This window comes from Sarcophilus harrisii, chromosome X (assembly GCF_902635505.1).
Source record: "Sarcophilus harrisii chromosome X, mSarHar1.11, whole genome shotgun sequence".
NCBI lineage: Eukaryota > Metazoa > Chordata > Mammalia > Dasyuromorphia > Dasyuridae > Sarcophilus > Sarcophilus harrisii.
The window spans coordinates 5,683,533-5,701,425 of NC_045432.1; the positions used below are offsets into that span (position 1 = coordinate 5,683,533).

At 44.7% G+C, this 17,893-nt stretch overlaps 1 protein-coding gene across 4 annotated transcripts in view; it reads left to right on the forward strand.

The window, feature by feature from the left end:
• The first annotated feature begins 253 nt into the window (after positions 1-253).
• IKBKG (inhibitor of nuclear factor kappa B kinase regulatory subunit gamma) overlaps positions 254-17,893 on the forward strand; it is a 44,679-nt gene continuing 27,039 nt past the window's right edge. For 2 of the 4 annotated variants that reach the window (XM_031944677.1, XM_031944679.1), the window contains exons 1-2: positions 254-527; positions 7,223-7,425. In XM_031944677.1, coding sequence (XP_031800537.1) covers positions 7,239-7,425 — 187 coding nt within the window. In that variant the 5' untranslated portion in view covers positions 254-527; positions 7,223-7,238. The remainder of the gene's footprint in view (positions 528-7,222; positions 7,426-17,893) is intronic. The other 2 variants (XM_031944678.1, XM_012553511.3) reach the window with 2 other exon arrangements.

Here is a 17,893-nt window from a genome sequence, read left to right on the forward strand (position 1 = left end):
TCCACTCTAAGGTGACAGAAGAGATCGTTTCGAAAATAGAATTAGGAAGTAGATGCCCTGGAAAGTAGCTGTAGTGCCTGGGATTTCTTCCTAAAGCATAAGTAGCCCCTGGGACAGGAAACGAAGGGGAATTCTCTCCCTTCCCCCCCCCCGCCAAAGGCATAGTTGGTTCAATCCTAGCTGCTCAGGATTGAAACATCCAGAGCGAGGGCGGAGACAGCCCGAGGGGATCCCATGCTCTCGCTTTTGCACTTCCGGGTTGTCGCGGCCCTCAGCCACAACCCGGAAGTGGATGTTGGGTGGGGAGGAGTCTCAGCGGACTCTGAGCTTTGGAGCCATCGGCCGGGACCAGAGCTAGCCATTTCTGGTGAGGCCTGCGTCGCTCTCTTCGGCGTCGTTCCCACCTCTGTGTCCGGGGCGTGAAGACTCGGGCCCGGCCCAGCCTGGCGCCCGGAGAGGCCGCGGGCTCCCCGGGCCCCGGTGGGGCCGTAGCCGACGCCTGAAGGCCCGAGTGTCCGGCCTCTGGGGTGAGTCCGGACCCCTGGCCCCGCCCCTGGGCCGCCGGCGGACCGGCCCCTCCCCCTCCCTTCTTTCTCTGGGTCCTCCCGCGGCCGTCCCCGCCGCCCACCCAGCTCACCCTTCAAGCCGCTCAGGCGTGTCCAGCCTTCCCACTTGTGGGTCTGGGCTCCCGGCCGAGCTTTCGTGAATGCCCCGGGGTGTCTCAGTGCCTCTCCCCTCCCCCAGGTTCGAGAGTTCTTTGTAATTGTGGGGGAGGGGAGAGTGGGGGAGGGAAGCGTCGCCACCGTCTTCCTCCACTTCTGAGGGGGATTCCCACATCGCTGATTAGAGAGATCAGAAAGACCTCGGGATGAACGCCCCTCCGACGCATTTTGGGGGAGCCCGGACAAGTGCTTGAATCTCTGCTTCACCTACGGGTGTAATATGGGTGTGCCAGTAATGGGCCCCATCTCCCGAGGTTGTTTGGAAGAGCAGATTCGCCACCACGCGTGTACACCTTTGTATAAATGGTAGCTCTTAATATGACTGACAGTAACGATGGGACGCTGACACTGGGGTTCCCTTCCCTGGAGTCATCGCGGTGACCATTACAGTGGCACTGGGCCCGGAGAATCTGGAAAACCTGGAAATCCCACCCTAGACACTCCCTAGTTTGTGACTCCACTTAGAACTTCCCTTTGTCTCGTTTCTTCATCTGTAAAATGAGGATCTTACGCTAGTGCTAACCTACTCCCTGGAGTTTTTGTGGCGATTGAACGAGATAACTATAAAACACTTAACACGGTGACAGGGTCCACGTTGGCCTTTGTTACCCTTTTCACTTCACCTTTCCACACTAAGACAGATTCAGAGCTAGAAAGGCCCTTCCCCACTAGATTGTAAGGTCCTTGAGACTGTTTTTTGCCCCCAGAATTTGACAGTTGGAAGGGACCCCGGCAGCCATCATCTCCTCCAATGAGGAGAAAGCCACCACTTGGGACATTTAGCACAGGGCCAGGCACATAGGCATTTAATAAATATTTTATTTTATTTCTCCTTTTAACACATTTCTTTATGAATCACGTTGGTAGAAAAAAAAAATCAGAACAAAAGAGAAAAACCGCAGGGGAGGAAAAAGCCAAAACAGAAAAAAGAATGAACCCAGGATGTGTTGATTTACATTCAGTCTCCATAGTTCTTTTTCGGGATGCAGATGGTGAAAGATACGGGAGTACTTTGTCATTCCATTCTTCAGCTCGTTTTGCAGATGAGGAAATGGTGGCAAATGGTGTTAAGTAACTTCGGATTAGGCAGGTACTAAGTGTCTGAGGTCAGATTTGAACTCGGAAGAATGAATCATGCTAACTCCAGACGCAGCGCTCTTAGCCACTGCCCCATCTACCTGTCCTGGGATTTAATAAATACTTGCTGACTTCCTGGGGCGGCTCTAACTGTTAGGAAGTTTCCTTTGACGCTGAGCCTGCTTCTGCCCTCTAGGGCCTTGGACCCACTCAGAAGCTCTCTTCCTGAGTCCAGCTATCTCTCCCCTGGCTCTCTGCTCCTTCAGCTTTTTTCCTCCAGTCTCAGCATTCCTAGTTCTTTCAGACTGTCCTTACAAGATGAGGGTACTCTTGGCCTTCTACCATTCTGTTGCCTTCCATCTTAAGGCTCTTCTTAAATTGCTCTTCTTTACTCCGGTGCTCCTCTTAAATTGGGAAATATAATTATTACTCTTTCTTGGAGTGATCTTTACAATTCATCTGCATGCCCTCTTTTATCTAAGTCATTACCACACAGTCCTTGCCCCTTCTACTGTCCATAGCCTAGCCAGGTAGCATCAGCTTCACAAGACTGAGTTTAGCCACTGAGTCAGTTCCAAATCTTATCTTGTGATTCACGTAGCTCCATAAGAATAGCAGGAAATACTTTTAAAAACTCGTCATTAAACTCTGAGTAAACTATAAAGTACCCTTCTGATTGATCAGTCTCATAACTCAAAAAACGACTCGATGCTGGCTTTTTGTAACACTCCCCTCCTCCCATGTGGCCATCCACTAAGCCTCTCTTTAGAGACCTGAGGAAAAAATTTTCCCAGGAATGGGAATCAAGTTCACTGGCCTGGAGTCAGCATATTTTGTTCTTACTTTTTTGGAAACTTGGGACATTTGCTTTCAGTTCTGCAGTGCTTCTCCCACTTTCTATACTCTTTCAGACTTCATGGACAGTGTTTTAGCAACACAATCTGTTGGTATGATTGATTGGTGTGGACCAATGATGACTTCAATGGGGTAACTAGGTGGGTTCCCATTGACCTCCTAAGTAGTAGCTACTTTTGTCACTATCGTTTCCAGAGAAAACAGGAACAGACTAAGAATTTGGCACATCTGCTTTCTCCCCTTCTTTGCAGAGGCAGGGTGGGGCAGCAGCTCAGATGAGAAAACCACACATTCACCAAACCACATGTTCACGTTATCTGCGTTGGATGATATTTTTGTTTATTTTATTTACCGTGTCCCAAAAACATGTACATCTATTTTGCTGCTGGGAGTATTGCCGGATTTGCTGCCCTTCATCTGTAGCGTCCTATTCAGCCCAAATAATAATCTTGATTTTCTTTCCCCCAATAGCACTAAAAAGGCCTTTTTGTCACCTCTTGCTTTCTTAGCCAACCTAGATTGATTGACAGCTGTTCCACTCTTGATACTTTATAGAGGATTCTGCCCCATATCTTCATTTTGTTACTTCCTCCTGCTTTCATTTTCTACATATTTGGGGGGGAAAAACTTCCATAGTTGATGAGTTCATTCCCGTTGGCCTCTTCCTACAACTCCCAAGTTTTCCTCCTTATTGGCATGATTTCCCATTCTGTCTGGATGGAGTTCCTGATGTCTTCTTTCTCTGAACCCTTTGCAATTTTTCCTTAAATCTAGGTTGTATGCTGGCCTACGTTGGCTTTTCCTTCTCTAGATCAAGCTTTATGTCCAAAAGCTGCTATCGTTTCCACAGGTTCTACCAGTTGTAGCTAACTATTAAAGGCCTACTATGTGCCAGATGGTGAACTAAGTGCTAGGAATACAGAGAGGCAAGAGCCAGTGTCTGCCTTCAGGGAACTCAGTCTACACATGTGTGCAATCAGGCTCTCTACAGGTGAACACAGGAAAGGCCCTAGGTTTAAGGAGCTTGGGGGCAGCTTCCTGTGGGAAGCTGCATTTTACTTGAGATTTAAAGAAAATCAGGCAGGTCAGGAGAAAGTGTCGCAGGCACAGGAGATGGCCAGAGAATGTCCGAAGTTCTGAGCTGGGAGGCCTTGTTCGTGGACCAGCCGGGAGGTCAGTGGCCCTGGATCCAAGAGTATGTGTGAAAAGACTGGGAAGGGAGGAGGAGGCTAGGTCAGGAAGGGCTTTGAATGCCAATAGAACACATTGTCTTTAATCCTGGAGGCAGCGGGCTACCAGTGGAGTTTATTGATTGGGGGTGGTGGTGACATAGTTGAACCTGAGCTTAAGGAAAGTCAATTTAGTGGTTTAGTAGAAGGGGGTGTAGTGAGGAGAGAAATGAGGCAGGTAGACCCTCCAGCAGGTTATTATTGATAGTCCAGATGGGTGTGGGTACCGTCAGGATGGAAGGAGGCCTGTAGAAAAGATGTTGCACAGGGGGAATCAAGAGGCTTTCATTGTTGAGGATAATTATTCTTTGCCTTTCTTTGGAGCCCCAGCATTTAGCATAATGCCAGGTACATGACAGGTGCTTAATATATGTTTAGTGAATGAAACCTTGGCCACAGCTTGGGTGTGGGGGTGAGAGAGTAAGGAGTCCCGGTTGCCTCCTCGCTGGGGATCCGTGTGAGGATGAGGAGTAGTTTGGAGGGACTGGGGGGAGAAGATAATGACTGTAGTCTACTAATGAGATCCACCAGAGACTTTTCTCTAGTTGGCTCTTTTACCAACGAGTTACTTGCTTCTCTGCTTTTGGCAGAGAGGGGTGCCAGCAGCTGTTTGGGTGATTGGGGTATCCCATTACCGTTGGGTCCCTTTACCACTATGTGCTGTTTCCCAGACTGCTTCTCTAGGTTCTTTCTGTACAGATGATCTCGGGTTACAGAATTACTTTCTTTCTTTGTTCTTCACCCAGATAATAGCCGCTCTGTTTTTCCTTTTGGGCTCTGCATTTCCTTCTGAGTATATGTTCTTGGGAAGATATCCACAGTGTTGCCCACCCCCTCCCTCCTCCTGAAGCTCCTTGCAGAGTGTTGCTGAATACAGGTAGCAAAGGAGGGAAACTGAGTCAAGAACCCAGACCCCAGTGCATTGGGTTAAGGCTGAGTTGGCCCAGTATGTAGACCAGTAAGGTCTGCAAAGAGTTTAGAATACTAGGAACTTGGTATCCCATCTCTGGAGTAAGGAAAATAATAAGGTTGTTCTGTAATGAAGACGTCAAGTGTTTCAAGATACCTTTGAGTGAGTCAAAATCCAGCTTGTGATGTGCCATTAGAGCTCCAGAGAGGGGATAGGACTGGCTGTGGAGGTCTTGGAAGTAAAGTCTTAGGGGCTGTTGTAGAGAGAAGAGAAGACGACCTCGGCATAACCTTGGGGAGCAGCCACAGGTAGGGATCGTGATAGAGGGGAAGGCCCGGGAAAGGAGATGGAGAAGGAATGACCAGACAGGTATGGGAAGAACCCAGTGGAGAGCAGTGCCGTAAACACCTAGAGGGGCCAGAAAGAATCCAGGAGGAGAGGGTGATCTCCAGGGTCTAAGGCCTTTTAGGGGTCATGAAGAGGGTGAAATGCCAACTCCCAACTGGGATTTGGTGATCGGGAGTCCATTGGAACTTTGGAAAGAGCAGTTTCTGTTGAATGTGACATCCTAAGACACATGGTAAAGGGTTGAGAGCAGAGAAAGTGGCAGTGAAGTTTGGACATCGTTCGAGCAGAGACAGGCAAGGCCCTGGAGCCAGTGCGGGGTTAGACACAGCCTCTCTGAGCAACTACCAGCTGGGCAGCTTGCAGCGACTCATTTGACTTTGCTGGGCTCCTTTTCCTGTCTATAAAACGAGGGGAACTTAGCCTTGATGGCTTCTGAGGCCCCTTATGTCTCTAGATGGAGGATCCCTTGACCCTTCAGGGTCACCAGATTCTGTTTCTGTACATAGACCCCAAACACTTTTTGGGAGCTCTGGCCTAATCATTTGGAGAGAGTTTAATAAACAAATATATATTCTTAGGAAACAGATTAAGTAAGGGGATGATGATTCATCAGCAGAGAATTGTCTCATCTAGAAAATGGGTTTTTAATCACTAACTCTTTAAGTACATTTGCAATTTGATTTATGCCGTTTTTTCTCAGGAACATGTCTTTATAGAATGTCAGGTATACATATAATTAGAGAGTTATAGGATCTCGGCATTGGAAGGAACCTTAGAAGGGATCTGATCCAAGCTCTCAAATCAGATTTCTAGAGGGCCTTAAGGTTTGCACAGGGCTTTTTTCCCCAAGAATCCTGTGATGCAGGTTCTCTAGATATTATTATTCTCATTTTACAGATGAAGAAACAGCCTCTGGAGTGAAAGTATCTTGCCTAGGAGTATCACCCAGCTATTGTTTATGGGGGGATTCAAAACCCTTTTCACTAGGTTATATATTTTATCAATGCCCTCCTAAGATAGCCGGCTGTGTGGCTGAGAGCTCCCCTGTTAGCTGACAGCCCAGGCCACCGCTGGCCAGCTTTTACTAGAAAATGTTTGTCTCCCAAGGGTGGAATTTTAGAGCCTTGTGAAGTTCTTCCATGAGGAGCCTCTGACTTCCCCCTCTAAGTCCAATCTAATGGATCGAGTTCTGCTCCCTCAAGCTACACAAAACAAGTGTCCTTCTCTTGTGGATCTTAATAATTGGCCTCTCAAGGTTTCTTTTCTTTCTTTTTAAAAATAAGTTTTAATTGATGTCTTTTGTTACTGTCATCACAATACATTGCCCCAATATGCCTTTCTCTCCCAGAGTGCCATACCTTGTAACATATACCATTTCCTGGTCTCTTTTTAGGTTAGGTCTCTACTCACATCTCTTCATATAACAGTTGTTTTTGTTTTTTTAATCCCCCATTGTTCTGGTAATTGGGGCAGCTCAGGGGCAGCCCGTGGATTGACCAGTGGATCTGGAATAAGGACTACTATTCAAATGTGGCTTCAGATACTTATTGCCTATGTGATCCTTGTTTGCCTCAGTTTTTTTTCATCTATAAAATGGGGATAATAATAGTTTCAGCCTCTCTCTGTCTGTTTCTCTGTGTGTGTGTGTCTCTCCCTTTCTCTCTTCCTTCCCTCCCTCCCCCCAAGGTTGTTGTGAGGATCATATGAGATGATATTTATAAAGCAGTGCCTGGCATGTAATAAGTGCTATCTAAATGTTAGCTGCCATTATTTATTTCTTTGCTTATTTCGCTTCCTCCTCTAATCCAAGCCAGTCCAGTGAATATTAAGCACCTTCGGTGTAATGGGGGTACTATGTGAGGCATTGGGGGTATAAAGGAAAAATGAAAAGCAGTACTTTTGCAAGGACTTTGCAGGAATATATCTCAAGACATGGCCTGATTTATTGTTATAATGAATTCTTAACATGAACCTGGGATTGGGTGCAGTGAGAAAATTCTTTTTCAGATATGGAAGACGATACCTGTCAGGCTTCTTAGGAATTGTGGTCTAGTTCTTATGTCCTGGGTTTTTTCTTCCAGGCACTGAACTAGTTGAATGAACGAGAATCATTGCAAGAGTCAGCCTTGTGAGATGGTACAGCCCAACGGGGGTCCATCAGGAGATTACGGGACCCTTGGTGAAGGGTCTTCCCTGGGGAAATCAGCCATGCTGCATCTCCCTTCCAACCAAGTCTCTCCAGAGGCCCTCCAGCGCTGCTTGGAGGAGAACCAAGAGCTCAGAGGTGAGTGTCCCTCCGCTATCTGGCCTAGCAGAAGAAAATGATTTAAGGGAAAGCCCATAGCTTAGGGTCAAGGTCCTCAGTTTGAAGCCTTGAGAGCTACAAGACTGAGGTGGGGATGCCCGGGAGAAAGTTTAGGGTGGGGCCTGGCCCTATCTCCCTTCCCTTTCCAATAGGAACATATTCGTTTCTTTTGTGTAATCCTTTGCATTTTATTTTATGCTTGTTACTCAGGGTCTGTAGACTTGGGCAGATGGCTAACAAGAGTGTGATATAAAAAAAAGGGAAGTCACTTTCTAGCTAGAGCTCCTGTGGCCAACCACATTGCAATATAATCGACTACTAGGGTTGTAGCCAAAAATATTATATCCAGAAAAATTAAATATAATACTGAATGGGAAAAAAAAGGAATCAGTGAACTCTCAGATTATCAGAATTTGTCTCAAACAAACTAGAACTCATTAGAAAATTCAACACATAAGAGTCAACAACAAAGACTAATTTCAAGGGACTCAATAAGGACAAACTTTATTTTGATATGTGCAAATTAAACCATATGTCTGAGTGATATCTGTAATTGGGTGACCCAAAAGAAAGATTGTGGCAGAACTGAATATGATCTGACTCAAAAAAAGCAAAACTGTCTAGAAAAAGATGAAATTAGTAATTGTGCTTTATGAATGAAATGCAAAGGAAGAACTGATACAGACGCATTAGATGGGGGAGGAGAGCTGGTAGTTCTGAAAACCTACTCTCATTGGGAATGGGTTAAAGAGGAAACAATACATACATACACCAAGAAGGGTATAGCGCCTTTCAAAAACTATAAAGAAATAAGGGGGAGAGGGATTAGGATAAGACTGGGTATATAAGAATATATAAATTAAATGGAGTGGGATAAAGATAAGGGAGAAATCTGTTGGGGGTGATGGTAACATTAAGTAATGGCAAGGCAAGTTAAGAGGTAGAAATAAAGTAGAAGACTTAGCAGGAATAGGAAACGAGATAGACACAAAGATAATAGCAATGATCAGGAATAGAATTTATTAGGGGAAAAAGTAGGGGTAGTAATTATTGATTTCAGACAGTTAAAAAAAGATTCAGTTAAAAGAGAAATCTACATTATGTGTCAGCCATATTAATATTGTTTTAGATGTACGTATGTGTATATCCACATATATGTCTGTGTGTATATATGTAAGAGAGGTGTGTGTGTGTGTGTGTGTGTATGCTTAAATGTATTCATGCTTAACTGTAGCCTGCTTAAGGGAGTAGGGGGAGAGGAAAGGGGGGAAAAAAGAATAAAAAGGACATGCCAGAAAACAAAAGAAAACCTACAGAGAAGCAAAGAAAAGATGGACACGTCTGATGTATTCTAGTTTATAAGCCTTCTTGAAATGGAAATTATGTATTCAGAATACTTCTTTATGTTTTGCTGCACACTTGACAATTTTTTTTCTTTTTCTGTTTTGTATTTAAGTGTCAAATACATAAGTATATTAAAAAGAAAGGGGGGGACCTAGAATTTAGTGGATGAAACTACCCTCTTCAAAAAACTTTACGGGTGATTGATGCCTGTTTGTTTTTGCACTGATCATTTTTTGATTTACATGTCCCTTCTACCCTCCCAAGTATCACCAGTGAATGTTCCCTTGTTGAAAACCTGATAGATGCTTCCACTTTTGGAACAATTTGGCCCTCTCTACCAGAAGGACGGAGGCGTGTTTCCCCGTTTCTTCTCTCATTGCATTTCTGCTGCAAGTTCAGCTGCCTCATTGTGCTGCTTTCATTTACTCGATTGTAGTCATGATGTCTGTTCTCATGGCTCTGTTTACTTTGCTTTTTGCTTAGGAATTAATAACCATGCAGATTTTCCCATGTTTTTCAGATTCCTCACATTAATATTTTCGTATGCTTTAGTAGTATTCTATTTTGATGCAATCCCTCATATTCACATTTGATTGACTTGAATTCAAGTCTACATGCCAGGCAAATAGCAAAAGAAATTTACAATTGACATTATATGGGTGGACCCTGTTGAGTGTACCCTAGAATGGGCTTGAGCTACAATCTGTTAGTCCCACAGTTGGAGTTCGGGCCCCATGAGTCTTTCACAATCTTTTGCCCCAGTGACTGATTCTCGAACCTCCTCCATCATAGCCATAGGTGTTCTCTTCAGTTAGTTACCACCTGCTGTGCTCCTGGAGCTTGTGTGAGTCACTGGGAGGGTACAAAGTTCCAATGAAATGCCTGGAGGGGGGGAGCACCCAGCATTCCAAGAGAAATGGTATTTGTTTTTGTAGACATGTGCTTTTGTACGGATGCGTATCTGATTATATGTGCGTACAGCATACATAACATCATGTGATGAGGGGGATAGGGGAAAGGGAAGACAGTACTGGCTGAGGGGTCTGGGAAAGGCCTGAGGCAGAACATGGAACTTGAGCTGAGCCCTGAAAGGAAGATGGGGTTTCCACTAGATGCAGATGGAGGGGAAATATACTCCAGGTACTAAGGGGAGATGGAATATAATGTGGGAGGAGCAAGAAGGAAGCTTAGACTAATTGCAGAGCACTGGGTGATAAGGCTAGAAAGGTAGTCTGGGGCTTGAAATATTCAAAAGACAAGTTGCTATTTCATCTTGAAGGAGCTCTAGGGAGCCCGCTGGGTTTCGAGTTGGGGATGTGACATGGACACAGTTGTGCTGTAGGGAAATCATTTGCATGGTTTAGGCTGGTAGTAGGGTTAAAGAGAGGGACGGTTAGGATTACACGAATGAGGCGTGAGAGTTTTATCCTGGTCCTGCTAAGTTCCTTCTACTTTGTGTTTTCTTGGCCCCTTGGTAAAGCAGGAAGAAGAAATAATGACTTGGGGAATTATCCTCTAGCAACCCTCCCGCACACTTCTTTTTGTATTGTTTCCCCTCCTGCAGCTACTCTAGCTTGACCTGTTTTGGTTTTCCATTTGAAAGTAAGTTTTGGTTCCAGCCTCTTTCCATTTAGTTGCACTTGGCAAAAAAAAAAAAAAAAAAAAAATTATAATATTTTCATTCGGTTGTTGTCACAGCAACAATCTCAGATGGATTTACTCTCTTGATTTAAATTTCGAAATTTAAAGAGACCCTGGGTCCTTTTCAAGTACAATTGTTTAAAGAAACTGTATTGGACCTGATAGACAATTTAAGGGGTTTTCTAGAATAATTTTAGTAAGCTTTACTATACTGACTTTATTTTCAGTTGTTCATTACCAGTAACAGGTGCACTAAAGACATTTTAGTATATATGGAAACTTCCATTCTGCCTTTGACCTCTTTGGAGTACATATGGACTATAGTGGAATCACCGTCATAGTGTCCTAATTCCAAATTGTTTTCTGGAATGCTTCAACCAATTCATGGTTCCATTAACAGTTCATTATTGTGCTTGTCTTCCCTTTTCCTGTTTTTTAAAATCATGTTTGTTAATTTGGTGAGTGGGAGGTGAAACTTTAAGGTTATTTTTCTGTGTATTTCTCTTATTAATGATTAGGAACATTTAAAAATTCATTATCAATAGTTTGTATTTCTTCTTTTGAACTTCCTTTTCTTTTGGATAATGGTTCTTTGTTTGAAATTTCTTTCAAAGATTTTCAAAGATGAACTTTTTCCTGGGATGATGAAAGCTAAGCAATATGAATTTATACAGCCAAGTTTTTATGGGAGGAATATAAATGGTAAAAAAAAAAAAAAAAAACCCTTTATCCAGTTGTGGAATATTGAAATTGGGGGGAGGGACCCTCTTGAAGATTGTGGAAACTCTCTATTATTCTCAAAGAGGTCCATGATATCAGGGAGTTTAGAGCCAGCCCCCAAAAGTCACAGTGAGTCACTTTTCCAGCCCAGGGCAGCTTAGGAAGCTAGGTAGGGACCCGGGGCTGGCCAAGAGCACAGGCCAGTGGCATTTGCAGGAAGCATTCTAGCACTCAGGGTGATGAGGTCTAGGTTTGGGGTACCCAAATGAAATTAGGGTATACTTGAGGTCTGGTGGCAGGTTCGGGGTACTGGCAGTCAAATAGAGCTCTCCTGCAACCCCTTTGGATTCGGCACAAGGTTAAGGAGTTAAATGAAGTCCAGTGGTGGCGCGAGTCCCCTGGAAAGGAATTTACAGGCCTGAAAAGCTAGATTGATAAAAGAGGTTTATTTATGGGGCTTGGAAGTAAGGTTAAAGTATAGTTAAGGAAATAGGTGAAAGTACAGATAAGAGGATACCAGAAACAGTGTTCTAGTGGGCAGAGGGTCCTTGGTGCCACGCATGGTGCAGGCATGTTTCGATCCTCTGCAAAGAGAAGGCTCCAGCTTGGCTCTTTCATAATGAGAGATTTAGCTAAAAGGGCTCGTGGGTGGAGTCCCAAGTTGGCTCAGATCCGATGGGGGCTGGGAGAAGAGCCCAAGTTGGCTCAGATCCGGTGGGGGCTGGGACAGGCCCAGATCTCCTATTGGAATTCAAAGGGATGCTTTTGACCAGGATGTGTGAATCAAAGGTCCCGGCTTCCTGAGTTGTAATGCATCAGCCGGGAGGGGTTGGGAATCAGAAAGGAATAAATCAATCTGAAAAGACTAGTTTCTTAAAGGGACCATAACCCGCATCATTCCCACCTCAAGCAGTTAAAACTTGAATTCATTTAAGAAAAAAAAAAAAAGAAAGAAAGAAAAAGGACTTAGGGCAGTCTCTTATTGAGGCAGAATTGAAGATTTTTCTCCTTCAAGGCTTTTCAGAGTTCCGGGGTCCCCTCTTCATTCCCCCCTCTAGCAGTCACCTCCAAATGCATGTGGGAAAAGGGGCACCGATCTCCTCTTAACTGCTTCGAGCTGGCAAGGGTCGTAGAGATTTGGGGGTTCATGCCAGGAGGTGAGGCAGGAGGTGTGTGGGATGGCAGCAGGGCATCTAAGGGGTGTTTGTCCTGGTCAGTCGTCCCCAGTCAGTGGTCCCATGTTCTACTGGCCGAAGGGCAGTTGAGAATCCAAAGTTTGAAGTCTAGAGAAAATGGATCTCAGGGGCAGATTAAAAGTGGGGTGTCCTCCAGGGTGGAGATGGCGATTCGGGAATGGGGCAAAGCATCAGGGCCACAAGAGATTCTTTGTCTATAGTAAAAGGTGTTAAGTAGCAAGGGTCTCCAGACACTTCTGCCAGTGATCCCCCTTTGACCTGTCCCCTGCTGTAGAAAGGTGACATGGTGGGCTTGCCTCAGTGAAAAAAAATAAAGGCTAGCCAAGGAGAGGTGGTGGGAGTGGGTGTGTTCTCCATTCAGTAGCTCCCGCCTAACCAGACAGTATTCCTAGTCCATGGCCCCTGGGCCCTTGAGCTGCAGTGCCAGAGAAACTGAGGTAGAACTGTGACTGGACAGGGCAAGGGAGAATTTGTCAGGGGCCAGGTATAGAACAGAGAACAAGTCTAGAGAGAGCTTGAGCAAAAGACAACAGGAAAGGCAGGTTCACCCAATTGAAAGTGGGTAAGGAGTTTTCAAATAGTTTTAGTCTCTCCCTCTAACTCCTCATTTCCTGCTGCAGTCTGGGACTGAGAGAAGAAGAGAAAGAGAGAAGCCATCTTCACCCTCTTAACAATGTAATTTGCCTTGATCTGGATTTTTTCCCCCAGGCATCATTCCAAAGGTCTTTCTTGAAGCTGCAACCTGGCCAGGGTTGGAGCTTAGAAAAGAAACCTTTCGTTGTTGGCAGGGGCATAGAACGCCAATCCAGAAAAATAGGAGAGAAGGTGCTAAGAGCAAAAGGTCTTGGGACTGAGAAAATTAGGAGCGAAAGAGTTCCCACCTGTGAGGTTCGGTAGGAAAGAGAGACAGGCAGACAGACACACACACACATAGCCTGGTTTAGCTAGGTTATCTCTTATCTCTCCACAGCAACTGAGAAAAGTTTAAGGAAGTGCCCTGAGGCTAGGGATAAAACCCCAGGGCAGTTTGGAATCCCCTGTCTTGGTAAAAGGCTGTGATGGGAGGCACTGCTCTGAGGCAGGATGACCAAATCAGGGAAACTGAGTCCCGTTGTAAAATGTATGGGACAAGCATGCTTCTTAGGGCTGGAAGCTGTGGCTTTTTAAGAGGCAAAAAGATCTGGGAGGGGCGCGGCCCCCTTGTCCAGATTACTAGCAAAGTTCTGTTTTAAAAGTTGATGGGAAACTTTTCCAGAGATTTGAGAGGATAAGATCGAGTCCCCAATCTCCCCACTGTACAGTAACAGGATGGGAGCATTTAAATGGCAGGTTGCCAAGCCACATGGGAGAGTCTGAACCAGGCCTTGAGTTCTGGGATCCCCACTCCATGGGGGAGGGGGAGAGAGGGTGGAGGAGGAAGAGAGGCCATCTTACCCGGCACGGTGCCTCCCAAATAGCAAGGACTCCTCTGGCGACTCCACGCAGGAACTTAAGGGCAGGGCAGCTGGTCTAAGCCCCCAAATCTTGCTGGGGGAGCAAGACAGAAGGAGAGACCGCTCACCCCTGTCCAGGGAGTAGCAGCCGTGGGCAGAGACACTCTAAACTCACCCCAGTTCAGTGACCTTTCTCCTCGTGGCTACAGCCTGATAATTAGAGACACCATTGCATTTAACAGTGGAGGGGGGGAAGGGCTCAAACTCGGCTCCTCTTAAGTTTCTCTGGTTATCTCCCCAGAACAGATCAAAGAGAGTGCTGACCTGGGACCCCCCACCCCCCACCCAGAGGGGTGGGGTCCCCGGAACGGCCATATGTCTCCTTGGTCTGGGGGGGGTGGGTATTAAAGAGACACTTCCTCTCTTGTCTCTCAGAGTCCTTGCCTGAGAGCAGGGCTTTCTGGTGAGAGAAAAATTAGAAATGCGTTGAGATGCAAAGGAAGGGCCTTTGTCTCTGGAGGGGTTTGGACAGAAGGAGTTTCCTCTAGCCAAGCATCTGCTCCAGGAAGGATTTTAGAGGCAGAGGAGTGTCTAGATTGTGGACTGGGAAAAGCTTTTAGTTTTCCCAAATTCTTGCAGCCTCTCTCATATCTCTAGAGACAGAGAGCAGACAAAAGAAGGCCTTCTGTCAATCTGCAGCAATTCCTAAAGAATTGTGCACCAAGTGGTGTGGGTGTCCACTTCAGCATCGGGAAAGAAAAAAGTCTTTTACCTTGTCCAGAGTTCCGGATTTCCTGGTCTTGCTATCTCTAAAAATAGTGTGGGATACATTGTTGGTGGAATTGTGAATACATCCAGCCATTCTGGAGAGCAATTTGGAACTATGCCCAAAAAGTTATCATACTGTGCATATCTTCGGATCCAGCAGTGTTTCTACTGGGCTTATATCCCAGAGAGATCTTAAAGAATGGAAAGGGACATGTATGTGCAAGAATGTTTGTGGCAGCCCTGTTTGTAGTGGCCAGAAACTGGAAACTGAGTGGATGCCCATCAGTTGGAGAATGGCTGAATAAATTGTGGTATATGAATGTGATGGAATATTATTGTTCGGTAAGAAATGACCAGCAGGAGGATTTCAGAAAGGCCTGGAGAGACTTACACGAACTGATGCTGAGGGAAATGAGCAAGACCAGGAGATCATTATCTACTTCAACAACAATACTATATGAGGATCAATTCTGATGGACGTGACCCTCTTCAACAATGAGATGAAGCAAATCAGTTCCAATAGAGCAGTAATGAACTGAACCAGCTACACCCAGGGAAAGAACTTTGGGAGATGACTATGAACCACTACATAGAATTCCCAATCCCTCTATTTTTGTCTGCCTGCATTTTTTATTTCCTTCGCAGGTTAATTGTACACTATTTCAAAGTCCGACTCTTTTTATACAGCAAAATAACTGTTTGGACATGTGTATATATATATATATATATATATATATATATATATATATTGTATTTAACTTATACTTTAACACATTTAATGTGTACTGCTCAACCTGCCATCTGGGGGAGGGGATGGGGAGAAGGAGGGGAAAAATTGGAACAAAAGGTTTTGCAATTGTCAATGCTGAAAAGTTACCCATGCATATATCTTGTAAATAAAAAGCTATAATTAAAAAAAAAAGAAAAAAGAAAGAAAGTGGGAAGGCAAGATAAAAGACAAATTTGGGGTTTCAAGCTACTGTGGTTAGAAGGATGGTAATGTCATCAGACTTTCAGTTTGATAAATGTTTAAAGTGACAAAATTTGTGATATGGAATAAATAAGTTTGATAATTTCTTCTCCCTCTACATTTGAAAGTTTTAAAATACCAAATTGTTTTTTCTTCTGAATTTTCCTCATGTATTCTTACTTTCCTTATGTAGCAAATGTGGTTAGTGTGCATACATGAATTATCTCTCTCTCTCATTTGGATTTTGGTTAAACAGCTACTAAACTAAAGCTCTCAGCCTTGAAAATTCCCCTTCCATACCACTCGTCCAGCCTGTGCATCATTAGTGCCATTCAGATGGAAATGCTGGCAGGATGCAATATTGCTAACAGATTGTACTCTTTCCCCGAAACTGCATTATTGAGCACATATTTGGACATTTAATGGACTTCTCAGTAAATATCATCAACTCACTAAAAAAATAAATAATAAAAATAGAGTGTGACCAAAAGAGGCCTTTTTGCCTGAAATGCAAATACTCTCCACAGGAGAATACTGCCTGCAGCCCAGACCCGGTCTGGCTGCCCACTAGGCAAGATAGGGTGAGATGAAAGTATTCTTCCCAGAAGAATACTGCACGAACAGCTCAAAACCCAGATTGGTTCTGAGTGCCCTGAAAAATTTGGGATTCTGTTTGGTCGCCAAATTATGTCTAGTTTTCGGGGATCTTGGTCAGGGAAGCAAATGATGAGGTCTAGGTTTGGGTACCTAAATGAAATTAGGGTTTAATTGAGGTCTAGTGGCAGGTTCGGGGTACAGGGAGTCAAATAGAGCTCCCCTGCAATCCCTTTGGATTCAGTGCAAGGATATGGGGTTAAATGAGGTCTAGTGGTGGTACGAGAGTCCCCTGCAAAGGAATTTACAGGCCCCAAAACCTAGATTGATAAAAGAGGTTTATTATGGGGTTTGGAAGTAAGGTTCAAGTCTAGTTAAGGAAATAGGTGAAGATAGAGATAAGAGGACACCAGAAACAGGGTTCCCGTGGGCAGAGGGTCCTTGGTGCCAGGCATGGTGCTGGCATGTTTCAACCCTCTGCAAAAAGAGGGTTCCAGCTTGGCTCTTTTCTAATGAGAGATTTAGCTAAAGGGGCCTGTGGGTGGAGTCCCAAGTGGGCTCCTCCCTGGGTTTCAGCTGGAATTTGAATTCAGTGGGACTGAGGACCCCACCCAGACAACACAGATGGAGCTGTTTGTCCTTGGGGCAGAGTTGAAGGAGATTTTCTCCATCAAGGATTTTCAGAGTTTCGGGCTCCCCTCTTCACTAGCAGCCACCACCTCTATAGCTAGCACCCAATTTCAGGTCCTAGATCAAGAGCAGAGAGGAGTAATGATGAGTGTGGTCACCAGCTGTGAACCAAGCAAGGAACATGTTGCAGAAACATACCCGTGTGGGGAGCAGCTAGGTGGCACTGATAGAGCACCAGCCCTGAAGTTAGAAGGACTGGTCTCAGACACTTCACACTTCCTAGCTGTGTGACCCTGGGCGAGTCACTTAGTCCCAATTACCTCAGCAAATTAAAAAAAAAGAAAGAAACATACCTGTGTGGCTCTGATCCAGGGATAGAACAGTAACTCATTTCTAGCCTTTCCCCAGTACCATGAGCCTACACTAGGATAACTAAGCCAGGAATCCCAGACCACAGGAGAACCTCCCAGCAGGCCAGTAGTGGGTGAGTCCAGTAACTATCTGCTGAGACTCCCAATCAGGGACCAGATGCAAGCTGGGTTAGGAACTTGCAGAGCACAGACTAAGAGGGCAGAGAACAGACCTCATATAGTATCACTTTGCCTTTGGGAGCGCAGAAAACCTGCAGGGTCTCAACCAGAGATGTAAAAGCAGCAGAAGAACATAACAAAAAGTAATACTGATAATAGCTAATAATTGTATTTAGATGTGCATAGCACTGCACAAAGTGTTTTATAACTATCTCATTTGATTCTTACCACAACCTGGGAAGTAGGTGCTATTTCATCTGTATTTTATAGAGGAAGAAACGGAGGCAGGCAGAGGTGAAGCTACTTGACCAGATCAGAATTCAGCACTAATATTAAATCCAGTCAAGAAACTGGCTGGAAGAATAAGCAAACAAAAAAGGAACCCAAACATAAAGAGCTGCTATAGTGACAGGGAAATTCAAGGTACAAACTCAGAAGAAAATGACTTGAAAACATCTCTAAGCAAAACCTCAAAGAATAATGTAGCTGGGACACTAGTCTAACAAGAATTCCTAAAAGAAATTAAATAGAAGAACAAAAAGATGACACTTAAAAAAAATTTTTTTTTAATTTATTTATTCGCAGAGCATATGCTTGGGTAATTTTTCCAACACTGACCCT